Source organism: Symphalangus syndactylus, chromosome X (assembly GCF_028878055.3).
Source record: "Symphalangus syndactylus isolate Jambi chromosome X, NHGRI_mSymSyn1-v2.1_pri, whole genome shotgun sequence".
Taxonomy (NCBI): domain Eukaryota; kingdom Metazoa; phylum Chordata; class Mammalia; order Primates; family Hylobatidae; genus Symphalangus; species Symphalangus syndactylus.
In genome coordinates, this window is record NC_072447.2 from 151,491,256 (window position 1) to 151,504,047 (window position 12,792).

The following is a 12,792-nucleotide window of genomic DNA, read 5'->3' on the forward strand; positions in this document are numbered from 1 at the left end:
CTCCTGGAGGCTGGCCCTTTCTGGGTTTCTTGTGAATGCAAGCTGCCACTCAATCATTCATTCTCAGCTTTGCAGAGGCCAGAGCTCATGGGAGTCAGTGTTCACATCCACTTGCTTGCCTTTCTTCTCTCCTTTGCTCCCATTTTTAAAAATGGGCTTTAAAGGCAAAAGGTACAAAAATACTTGGCTTTATATGATTTTTTTCCCACCTGTTTGGCTGTTTGATTGAAATAGCTCTGTCTCATGCCAGAAAAGTCAGTGTGATTTTTAAAATTATTTCCATAGAAACCGAAATATCAGTTTATTCTCCCATATGCAAATTGCAATGCTTTCAAGACATAATGGTCCATTAGCCAACGTTGGCCAGTCTTACTGGGAACATGCCGACATCCTCCATAGTGTCACCTCACCATGTACCATGGTGAGGTTGAATCCAGGTGCCTTTTTTTCATTCAGGTTGAATCCAGGTGCCTTTTTTTCGTTCCTTTGAAATTGCAATATTGAAGTTAATCTCATAGTATCCTTAAAACTATTTTTCAACTTGGGATGGTTTGGTGCTACATCTCAGTATTCTCAGCTGTAAACTGGAAGTAGTTAGAGTATCTAATTTATGGTGTTGTGGTGCAAATTAAGAGAGAAACTGCAGGGATAGTGCTCAGCAGCCCAGTTCCTGGCATATAATGAACACTAGCACTACCAGGACAAATTATGCCCTGGATCCCCACTATGGCCATGGATATAGCCTGCTATGACCCTGACCCTTGGCTTGGGCAGTGGCAAGCCACCTTTGAACGTCATTAGTGATCCACAGGACATGTTCACAGGAAAGAAACATACATTAAGTGAACTGCTGGTGTGGGCAAGTAGGTTCAGGAAAGTGGTAAACTGATATCCCAGCTTATCAGAAGGAATCTGATAGAAATTGTTCAGGAATAATTGCCTAAAGAAAGCTTAAATTTCACCAAGTCAGATTTAAAATGATACAAGGTAGTCAACTTTCTCTGTTGCTAAAGGAGGACAGAATAATTATGAAAAAGTGAAATTCACAGTTCACCTCAAAATTTGGTTTTAGCCTTTAGTTTCAAATTCGTAACTCACCAACTTCTTTTTCTCCCAGTGGCTCCCATCGGAATAGCCCCATGTAGATATTAACCTTGCCGGGCTCAGTGTGGTCCACTGGGAGTTATCTGCATCACCTGTGATTATATTGGAACTGCAGAACTCAGACCTTGCCCTGGGCCTACCTAATTAGAATCTGCAGGTTAATAAGATCTCCGGGTGATTCCTATGCACATTAAATTTGGAGAAGCATGGGTTTGTGAGTTTTCTCACCTAAATTACCTCATCCAGCCCTCGTAAAAACCTATGGGATATATTATCCCCATTTTACAGGTAAGGAAACTGAGGCCCTTATGTTAAGTGCCTAGCCTAAGGTCATACAATGATGAAGTATCCAAGGTGACACTCAAAAGCAGATCATCTGACTTCCAACCCTATGCTCTTCCCATTGTACTAAAACTGACTCTTTAAAACCAGTAAGGAAAATGCAGCTGTCTAGATATGTGGCAGTGGATTGAAAATGGGAGACGGGGCACAGGTAGGAAAAGAAGAGGCCAAGTGCCTGAGTCTGGTCAGTCTACAGAAAGGACAACCAAGCCCTGATTAGTTGTGAGTCAAACATGGTGCTGAAAAGCCATTGCCAAAATCACTCATAATTATCATCTCAGAAAGGAAGTAGGGGTTGAGTAAGTTAGAAGAAATAGGAACCAACAGCTGGTGATCGAAGAATGTAAAAAGCCGGTCATTTACAGTTATCATAAAAGTTCCAAACAGTCTGTTTGCAGCCTCTCTGGAAGATGTAACCTCTCATTGCACCATTGATGTGGCATTAATCTACTAGCAACTTTTTACTCAGAGATCTGCTTCCCAGCACGTCATTTAGCCATCAAGGTTCCCTTCCCAGGGTGGGCTTATGTGTTTGGACTTCTCTGAAGGGAAACTAAATTTTACAAACAAAAGAAAATCGGTTCAGGTGTAAGAGGGTGCACTCAGAATTTTAATTATTTGGATCTTGTATTACCTTCCTATTGCTGCCGTAACAAATTACCTCAAACTTAGTGGTTTAAAACAACACACATTTGTTATCCTAGAGTTCTGGAGGTCAAAAGTCAGATGTGGGTCTCACATGGTTAAAATCAAGGTGTCAGCATGGCTGCATTCCTTTCTGAAGGTTCTAAGGAACAAACTGTTTCCTACTCAAGTAAGTTATTAGCAGAATTCAATTGCTTATGGTTATAGGACAGAACTCTCCATTGTCTTGCTGGCTGTTAACTGAGGGCCAGTTCCAGCTTCTAGAGGCTGCCACATTCCTTGACTTTTGGCCTCCTTCGTCCATCTTCAAACGCCAGCATAGCAGGTCAAGTCTTTCTTACATGGCATCACTCTGGCCTCCTCTTCTGCCTCCCTCTTTCACTTGTAAGGATCCCCGTGATTACATTGGGCCCACTTGGATAATCCAGGATAATCTCCCCATCTCAAGATCCTTAATATTTACATGTGTGAAATCACCTTGGCTATATAAGGTAACATATTCAGAAGTTCTATGGATCAGGATATGGACATCTTTGGGTCAGTCATTACTCCATCAACCACAGATCACTTCAGTCATTCAGGGCTTTAAGCAATGTCATGTATAGTAACTTGTCTGAGAAAATGAATAGGAATGAATAGGTGTGGACCTCCTTATTACTCTTTGCAAGTAAATTGAGGCAGCTCTACTTCAAACATCAGGATGAGATAACAGGACAAACATCTTAGTGTATACATGTTAGGCAAAGATAATCTTTTTTTGAAGTTATATCAGGGTGTGGCCCAGACCACAACTGGACCGTGATCGACTGTCTGCTCATCAATAGCATCAGAGAATTAGCAGAAAATATATTTGATTGTGACTTGCTTGTGATGATATTGGGATATGAATTATTTTATTTTCAAATTGTGCTCGGGGGGCATCCCAAAGAGGTGCGGAAGCTGCTGGGAACATAGGCTCCCTCCCCTCTCCACATCCCTTGTTTCTTTTTTCCACCAGAGCAATTCTGTTTTTATCGGTTTTATATATTATTCTTCTGTGTACACTTTCTATTTCTGCATACACTATTTGTTGCAGAAATGGGCTAAGTGGATTTTCAGGGGACAGGGGAGATGGGGGAAGATTTCAAAACTGCTGACACAGACAAAATGGAATCTTCCCACTCTCTGGCTAGAATAAGTTCAGGGTTCAGAGTGTCTGCCTCTGGTGGCCTAATGTGATGAGGCAGACATAATGCTCCAGTTCTGGAACCCAGAGTTCAGAGACAAAAACGAGGGAGGAAGGGAGATAAGATCAGCTGCGGATGTTGATTCCTTTGCCTGAAGTTCATCTGATTACAGCTTAATGATGAAATCAAATATGAAACCGTTCTAAATTACCTAATAGACAGACATTTTATCCCAGTAAAACTGGAACACAGTCAAGCTGATGAAATTCATACAAGTCTTAACTGAAGAGGAGAGTTTCACATAGGACTCTCCCATTAAACATCTCATGCTCCATGTCTTTGGCAAGTTCTGGGCCTTGTGAAATGTGTTGCCAAGATCAATACCCTGTGGACTTGCTTATAGAATCTTCCCATGTACATTTCCTGTACATAGTCTGGATGCCCACACAGCTTGATGGAGCAGAATGGCCAATTCATCATCTCTGTTTAACTCCAGAGAAAGGGATTTACAGTTAAATTAGAATTAGACTCAAACAGCACTGGTGCAGGTGTTTGGCTTTCTGGAGGCTGTTAATCTGAATTAGTAAAAAGTCTGACTTATAAAATAGCCTTACAGAAGTGCAGTTTTAATCCTGTGAGGTTTATACAATAACCCTGTAACTGATAAAGTATTGTAGAGACAGGACATTCCTAGACTTGCCTTAAGGAGCAGATTGGATTGCACAAATGTCTCCTCACATGTTTTCTCATAAAGTCCATAAACAGCCTCACTTAAAATCTCCAATACACTTTAGATTCATAAGGATTATAATCTTTGAGTTAGAAGACACCTTAAATTTTGTGAGTAGTGGGGCCAGTGGTGCAAGTGGTAAAGGAATTTACCAATACAGTTGTAGGTAAAGAAAGGAAGATTTATTAAAGTATGAAAATATGTTGCAAGGTTGCAACAGCAGAGAAGGGGCTGTCGGCAAAGAGGCAGGGGCTGGAGGGAAGTTTTATAGGGTCGTGCTGGAGGGGGCTATGTGCAGAATGAGGTCATTTTGCCCATGAAACAGGGTCATTGTGCCTGTGGAATGAGATCATTGTTTGGGATTAGCCATCTCTCAGAACAATTGTTCATTGTTCTTCCCCACCTGGGCCCTCCTACACCTGGGGGCCCTTCCTCATTGTTGCCTACTTATCAGGACTCCATACTAAAGATCATCCAACCCCACTTCAGACCCACAATAAGGATTCTTCTCCCACATTCTTTATAGCCGCTGGCTATCTGCTCACCTAAAGTGCAGGGTTCACTGGCAATGCAAGGTAGTGCATTCTTTCTGTGGTCAGCTGTAAGTTTTTAAAAGCATTTCCTGATGTTGAGGTAAAATCTTCCTGACTAGATCTCCAACTCATTGGTTTTGTATTTACCGTGGAAGTTCAGAACAAGCCCACTCTTTCCCTGCCGCCAGGGCAGACCTGCGCATTGTTTGAAAATTTTCAGTATATGTGCCCCTCCCCCCACCCCCAACCCAGAGTCTTCTTCAGGCAGAATAGTCGGTTTCTTCAATGTGGCCTTTGGCCTCTCCATCTTTTCTGCATCTATTCATTAATTATGGTGCTACACATTAATCCCTTTATTGCAGAAGAGTCTGGGTGGTGTAAGCATAGAAAGACTATCACATATAGAGTCTAGGGTGCCCGGACTATTCTCTTAAAGCCCATCTTTTTCCCCTGGCACTCTCAAGCTTTCCACCAGGGCCAACCCTGTCTGGAGAAGGCATCTTAAATGCCTCCCCAGCTTCTGTCCCACTGGCCTACTCTTTGATCACCTTCCCCAGCTTTGGATTCCCCCGCTAGGGTCACTGACTTGCTAAGCCATCTTCTCTGCCCCCAGTCTGGCCTATGACCATGAAGACCTAATGAATGGGTTTGGGATTAAAATGAAGCTTAGTTCTACTTGGTAAAGATGGCTCACTCTGATGAATATGATAGCAAAATCTGATCTTTGAAAAGGTCGAGCAGTTGACTTTGAAGTCATTACAAATGTGGGTCCTTTGAGAAGTTTTATTACATTGTAGTGAAGTTACTGAGTACACTTTTAATATTTACAGACTACAGAGTGGATGGTTTAATATAGCAAATGTTAATGATTTTTAGTATCAGACATTATGTTTGTTGTAATCACTAGCATTCTTTTTAAAAGCAGTTTATTGAAATATGAAAGTAAATGATGTGTGGAAAATAACATTAATACAGTTTTAGTGAATGAAGAATATATAAACTGTGCATTAGTTTTTCATCTCCTAGGCAGAATCAAGTATTACATGGGCTAGCTTTACTCATAGCCACTTTAATGTACATCTGGAAAATAAATTAGTAACGTATGAAAATAAATGTAGCAGAAGTGGAAATTTAACTAGCTGAACAGCTAACAGATTTCAGTGAAGAACTGAAAGTGACATATTATGATGCTTTGCCAACTTGAAAGTTCCATGGTATATTCCAGACAAGAATGTGGCCTTAAGCCAACTATTCAGATATTGATGTTTGTCCTACTTTTAAAGACAATGTTTCAGTTTTGTACTCACGTTTTGTCCCTGGGAGCAGTCCCAACCGGGCGCAAGGTAGGCCCACAGGAAATGAGGCCCAGACTCAGACGTAAAGCTTACATTCCTTAGCAGACTGGCTGCATCTACAGTCTCCAGCAAGCCCATGAGCAGAAGATGGAGAGTAGAGGCACAGGAAAGGTGCTGGTGAGAGCAATTTTGCCTCCATTTAAGCAACCATTATTCCCTTCCACAAACTCTGCCTCTCCATTTCCACCTGTGCAACTTCCCAGAGAAAGCAATTCCTTTTCATTAACACACTGAAGTCCTTCACCCCTAATTTGAGTTCTCATGGTGTCCTCCCTGAATTAAAGTCCCTCCTTCTTATCCCCATATCTGTATGTGTAAGTAGAAAAAGCTGATGTACTTCTTGTTCTTCCTATACTAATTTCCTCTATGTGTTCATTGTCAAAATTGACTGTGCATGGAGTCCCACCTGAGAACACAGAAACAGATTTAGCTATAAAAATTCTTAGGATACATAATTTCAGGTCTCATTTCATTGGGTCTCAGTCAAGGTTGCCCTTATGTTTAAAACAGTTTTAATTTCATGTCTTTATTTATATCTACTTATAAGTATTGTCACATTTTCATATATGATTTCTATTCACATCCATAATTTCTTACAATTCTGGACGTAAATTCAAAAAGTTCTGAGAACCAATATTTTTTCTAACCTTGAGACAAACTCATTTGATGATAAAACCTGACCTAAACTGTTGTAAAGATATTTATTTAAAACATTTATGTATTCCTCTTACTGTGAATGTTACTGCAACAATAGCAACAAGTTTTATTAAGGGGTGCTTATCCAGATCCCACTGAGAATATTATATATGGTATATTCAGCATATTACTTTTTAAAATTAAAAACATCTGAATACTAGAATACATCTGTTCTCAGAAGGGCTTTAGATAGGAAAGATATATACAAAACACATACACACACACACACACCCCAATTTTTTTTACTAAATCCATGAAACTTTGATTTAGCTAAGGAATAAGTTGATTTTGGTAAATAAATCATCCGTGCTTCATGTGTATCACCTTAATGTATTTGGTTTTGAGGGAGTAATCCCAGGGATTTTTTGTTTCTTACAGAAGTTGCTAAAAAATTATCTAGTAAGTGGAACTCTATCCAGAAATATTCCAAAGTCAACCTAGAGTCTATTTTAGCTTAGTAATAGCAGGATGACCAGCTTCGTATTAAAAGAAATGAGTGCATAAATGTGAAATGACACTAGGAAACAGCCTTTTCTCTTGAGAATCATAAATGTGGATACAAATTAGATTTTATCCCTCAATCCACCACCCAGTATTCTCAGTGTTGCAGATGCTCTGTGTTATATTTAAAACTTGGGAGGAATTGAGGCCAAGTTAGCCTAATCTCTGGATTAGTCTCACTTAGATTTCTGTTCTCTCAATCTTTATTTAGTAACCAAAGACAAAAACAATTGATTAGATTTAAAGAGAACTTTGCATAAATAGGGTATCATTACTGACACTAAAGAGAGCTCTACAGAGGAATGCAGGGAAATAAGAACCCTGTTATAGGTCTCCTCCCTTTCCCCCCCACTGCTGGAGGAAGACACACAGTTCCCAGGAGATACAGTAGTCTCCTTATTTCTTGTACTTTCCCTAATCTCTTGATGTACTTGGCAGAGAAATGTACTTGTAGTTTGCATTTACTTAGCAGATAGCAGTTTAAAATGAGCTTTCACTAAGTGAAAGAAAATGTCTACCTGGGAGATTAAAGGGCCAGTCTTCAAGGACACACGGCACAGGAAGTGGAAAGGCCCTCTGCACTGAGTAGTGACTGATGAGGAACCCGTGCTGGCTTTGAAGAGATCCTATTCCTTCCCAAGCAGCAGCTCAGTATGGCTCCAGCTCAGCGAGTGAGAGTTGTAATGTTGGAGAACAGGCTCTAGTGAAGGCATGGGGTGGGGTCATGAACTCGTTTGGGTTCAGGCAATGAATAAAGGTCTGTGCTCCTTGAGTTGGGGGCTGGGGAATCCTTGCGGATCCTCTTTCTCACATTTGAACATGGGGCCACAGGACCAGGTGACCTCCAGGACCATACTGGGCTCTCTTGACTGAGCTGCTGCGTCAGATTTGGGGAATGTGAGGCAGAGAGCAAGTCAAGTTGCTGCTGCATGCAAGAGGCTGCGAAGGCCCAGTAGACGGCAAACAGACAAACAGGCCCCGAGCACTCCCCTCCCCATGAGCTAAACTGATCTCCAAAGAGGGGTTAGGCTGAAGAGACAGAGGGAGATTAGAACCTTCCCCCAAATTTAGAGACCCATTTCTGAGAGAAAGCAAAATTCAGTCCAAAGCGACAATGAGAAAAAGAAAGGTGATGGCATACCCCAGTGTGCCAAGATGCAGCTGAGGCTGACTTGTTATAGGACACAGAGAGCAGACGATCGGTAAGGAGGAGTATTAATTATCAATAAAGGCAGAGTAGCAAATGGTGTCACTTTCCAAATGCTTTGCTTGGTCAGCTTTACAAATTTAAAATCAATCATTACAGCTGGTTGCTCTCTTATGATCATAACTCCTTGTAAGAGTTACAAAGAGGTCATAAAAAGTATGGTGGAGGAGGCCTAGAAGTGTGTTGTCTCATTCCCTTATTCGTGCACCCAACAGACAGAAATTGAGGACCAACTCTAGTTACTTTGGGGCTGAGCGCCAGGCCCTCAGCAATGAATATGCTCAGCACAGCTAGTGCCCTTTGAAGGAGCTGGGGGGCCAGGGTGCTAGGTGCTAGTCTTGGCTCTCCAACTAGCTGTGAGGCAGAGACCAGCTCCACTCCCTTTCTGAACCTCAGTTTCCTCTAATTAAAATGATAATTGAACTCACTGCTTCTTGGTAATAGAACTATATACCATATGTTTAGCTAAGATCAGAGCCCCTTGATGAACTTGTGGGGTATTGAACAAGGGGGCAACAAAAAATGAAAAACTACCTTAACTGAAAAAAAATGGGACAGTTCAACATCTAAGGCACTACGTCTGTATCTGCATCCAGAAGGCATGCAAACTTGGCTTAAGGTTTTTATGTTGAGTGAGTGTGGCAAGGCTTTTCTGGAAGACAAGGCAGTGTGATGGAAAGCCAAGGAACTTGCATACACATAGGCCTGGTTCTCTTCAAACCTTTCAACTTGGGCCAGTCACTGGGCCTCCTAAGCCTCACGTTTCCTATCTATAAAATGGGAACAGTAAACCCCACTCTACCTACATTTCACGGATCATAGGCCCTTCAGCTGAACTGGGCTGTTTTCCATCTTATTTGAGAGTAAATGAGGCAACGAATTATGTTGTTTTTCTTTCAGCCCACCCTTGGCCACTCCCCAGCCCCCACCTGCAGTGCAAGCCAGCGGGGGTTCTGGCAGCTCCAGCGAATCGGAGAGCAGCTCTGAGTCAGATTCAGACACTGAAAGTAGCACCACTGACAGCGAATCTAATGAGGCACCTCGTGTGGCAACTCCAGAGGTGAGTGAAGGTGCCAGGGCCCTAACCATGATCTGCCTGTCCCGGAGGCAGCACCCTCAACACACACACGCACACACGCACGCACGCACACACACACACACACTTTCAGCACAATAATTAATAATTAATTTAGCACAATAACCACTTCAGAGAAGTATCCAGATATTTAACAGTATTTTAAAAAAACATATATTCACATACTCCTAACATGCATACATTTTTTGCTGTGTGACTGATTTGCTGTGTGACTCTCTTAGCTTCTCTTAGCATAGTAAAACTAGCATAGTAATGAATAGACTAGCAGCTTGTCTTCTGAGAGACCCAATGAAGCCAGTCAAGATCCGATTCTGGCCTTGGGGACACTAACCCATACTCGTGATTAATGTGTGAATTGCCACTTGGCAAGTAAGACCCAAGAAGTATGGCTTGCCTTAAAGGTAAAATGATTATTTAAATGTTATATGTTCTTTATTTTAATATGCATCCTTCAAGTGTGTTTGATAATAATTCACCAAAACATTTAACACAGCTCCATGAAATACTAAAATAATAATTCTGAAATAAAAGAATTTGCTTCACATCCTCTGTGAGTCCAGGATAGCCGCTCAATTTCCCTGAGCCTGCATTTGGTACAGCAAGTAAATTCCACCCTCAACCCCCGGCTCTTCATACACTTGTTTTTCAATAATCAGGAAAGAAAACTAGGAGACAATAATAATATTACTGCTATTAATAATAGAGATACTTGTTGAACATGGACCATGCCTGTGCCAGGCACTGTGCTGGGCTCTTGACTCGCATTTTCTCATATCATCCTCATGACAACCTTACAGAGTACTTATTATTATTTTTGTTTTACAAATGAGAGAATAAGGTTCTAGGAGGTTAAAAAGAGCTTTCCCAAGACCTCACAGACAGACAGTAGTAGAGCCAGGACTGAAAACCCCGGTCCACTTGTATCCAGAGCTGATGTTCTCAACCCGAGAGCTCCGCTGCCCACAGTGGCAGCTGATACAACTTCCTCAACCTTTGCCTGCCATTGCCTTGTGCAGGTTGCTATCACAACTACTCAAGTGTTTTTAATTCTGTCACCCTCTATTGGCTGGTACCATAAGCCTCAGCTGATGGCTTTCAAAAGAAGAGCTCTTCTAATAAAAATGATGGCTCTTTTTTCAGCTGGCAGAACTCAGAGTTAGGAATCAAGGACCCGAATAGTATGCATCATTGCCATGGTTTAGTGGATGCTAATGTCTGCATGCATGTTCCTATAAATTGGTTATTGCCCATACACCAAGGAAAGCTCAGTGGTTTCTATTTTTTGGAAGTAAAATCTTTTTGTCCTTCAGTAAAAATACAAAAGGCCTGATCTGTTTGCAGGGAATGACAGCATCACATAGAAGGCACTGGCACTCTGGCAGCTGGAAAGCCTTTCCTTTTGAATTATACTTGAGGTGCGCTTACATTCCTTTCAGGATCAGAGACTATTACCTCTGCCTCCTGGTGAGAGGTTGAGTGATGATTCCCACAAAGGATTTTGGAAACAGGTTTTCCTCTTGGGCATCCCTGCCAACGCACTGGAACATCTCTCTGTGAATAATTCTTTTCTTCCTGGCCAAAGTAGAGAAGGAGTAGAAATGAGCTTAAATAAGTAGACTGCAGCTGGTTTGTATCTGGCTATTTAGGTCATTTGAATATTATGGATAGTGGGTATGTGCAGGTGTGTGTGTATGAGTGTGTGTATTTGTATATGTGTGAACGGTCACTTGACATCCAAAGCTTTTAGTAGTAGTCTCTGTACTGAGGGTTCTCTTGAATCCTTCCCAAGTGTAAAAATCGTTCTTGCTGCTGTTTCTCAATCTGCAGCCTGAGCCACCCTCAACCAACAAGTGGCAACTGGATAAATGGCTTAACAAAGTGACATCCCAGAACAAGTCTTTTATTTGTGGCCAAAATGAAACACCCATGGAGACTATTTCTCTGCCTCCTCCAATCATCCAACCAATGGAAGTCCAGATGAAAGCGAAGACGAATGCCAGTCAGGTCCCAGCTGAACCCAAAGAAAGGCCTCTCCTCAGTCTCATTAGGGAGAAAGCCCGTCCACGGCCCACTCAGAAAATTCCAGAAACAAAGGCTTTGAAGCATAAGTTGTCAACAACTAGTGAGACAGTGTCTCAAAGGACAATTGGGAAAAAACAGCCCAAAAAAGTTGAGAAGAACACCAGCATTGACGAGTTTACCTGGCCCAAACCAAATATTACCAGCAGCACTCCCAAAGAAAAAGAAAGTGTGGAGCTTCATGATCCACCAAGAGGCCGCAACAAAGCCACTGCCCACAAACCAGCCCCTAGGAAAGAACCAAGACCTAACATCCCCTTGGCTCCCGAGAAGAAGAAGTACAGAGGGCCTGGCAAGATTGTGCCAAAGTCTCGGGAATTCATTGAAACAGATTCATCTACATCTGACTCCAACACAGATCAGGAAGAGACCCTGCAAATCAAAGTCCTGCCTCCATGCATTATTTCTGGAGGTAATATTGCCAAATCCAAGGAAATCTGTGGTGCCAGCCTGACCCTCAGCACCTTAATGAGTAGCAGTGGCAGCAACAACAACTTATCCATCAGTAACGAAGAGCCAACATTTTCACCCATTCCTGTCATGCAAACTGAAATGCTGTCACCTCTGCAAGATCATGAGAACCTGAAAAACCTCTGGGTGAAGATTGACCTTGACTTACTCTCTAGAGTACCCGGCCACAACTCACTCCATGCAGCACCTGCCAAGCCAGACCACAAGGAGACTGCCACAAAACCCAAGCGTCAGACAACTGTCACAGCTGTGGAGAAACCAGCCCCTAAGGGCAAGCGTAAGCACAAGGTGAGCTGTCCAAAGTGGCCTGCCACGTGCTTGTGAGCAGTGTTTGTGTGTTGTCTAACTTGATCTTGAGCCTCATTTTCAAGGAAGCCAATGGCAGTGCATTGCAGATTTTGGTAAAGGTGATGATGCTTTCTGTGGGAAATGCAGTATTTGACATGACCAGAGAGGAAAAACTAGGAATGATCTGTAGCCAGTGGCAAGAGTGTCCATTATGGCATATGAGGGCTTATGATGTGTAGGAAATAAAAATATGAAGAAAGTCTCCTTACTTAGGCAAGGCACACAAGTGCCCTCAATGTCCGAATGCATCTTCTAGGGCTTTTTCATTTCTCTGGACAAACATTAGCATCTCCACAGCCCAGTTATACTCTAAGTCTCCTGGGTCCTACCAGCCACATGTTCTGCCCAGCCTGCTGGGATCACTGATCTATGTGGTAGGCTTGATTTGGGAAGATCTTACCTGCAGAAGGTTAGAGCTGAATTCCAAGGCTATAAAGTATACTCATAAGGTGAAATCCAGAGTGGCCCTTTTCATTTGAACTATGTCTAGAGAAATGGTTTGGTATCCAGTACGCTCAT

At 42.2% G+C, this 12,792-nt stretch overlaps 1 protein-coding gene across 8 annotated transcripts in view; it reads left to right on the forward strand.

The window, feature by feature from the left end:
• The window catches only part of AFF2 (ALF transcription elongation factor 2), a 509,233-nt gene that overhangs the window by 451,198 nt on the left and 45,243 nt on the right, over positions 1-12,792 (forward strand). For all 8 annotated transcript variants that reach the window (XM_055267794.2, XM_055267797.2, XM_055267796.2 and 5 more), the window contains 2 exons: positions 9,180-9,339; positions 11,203-12,213. In XM_055267794.2, coding sequence (XP_055123769.1) covers positions 9,180-9,339; positions 11,203-12,213 — 1,171 coding nt within the window. The remainder of the gene's footprint in view (positions 1-9,179; positions 9,340-11,202; positions 12,214-12,792) is intronic.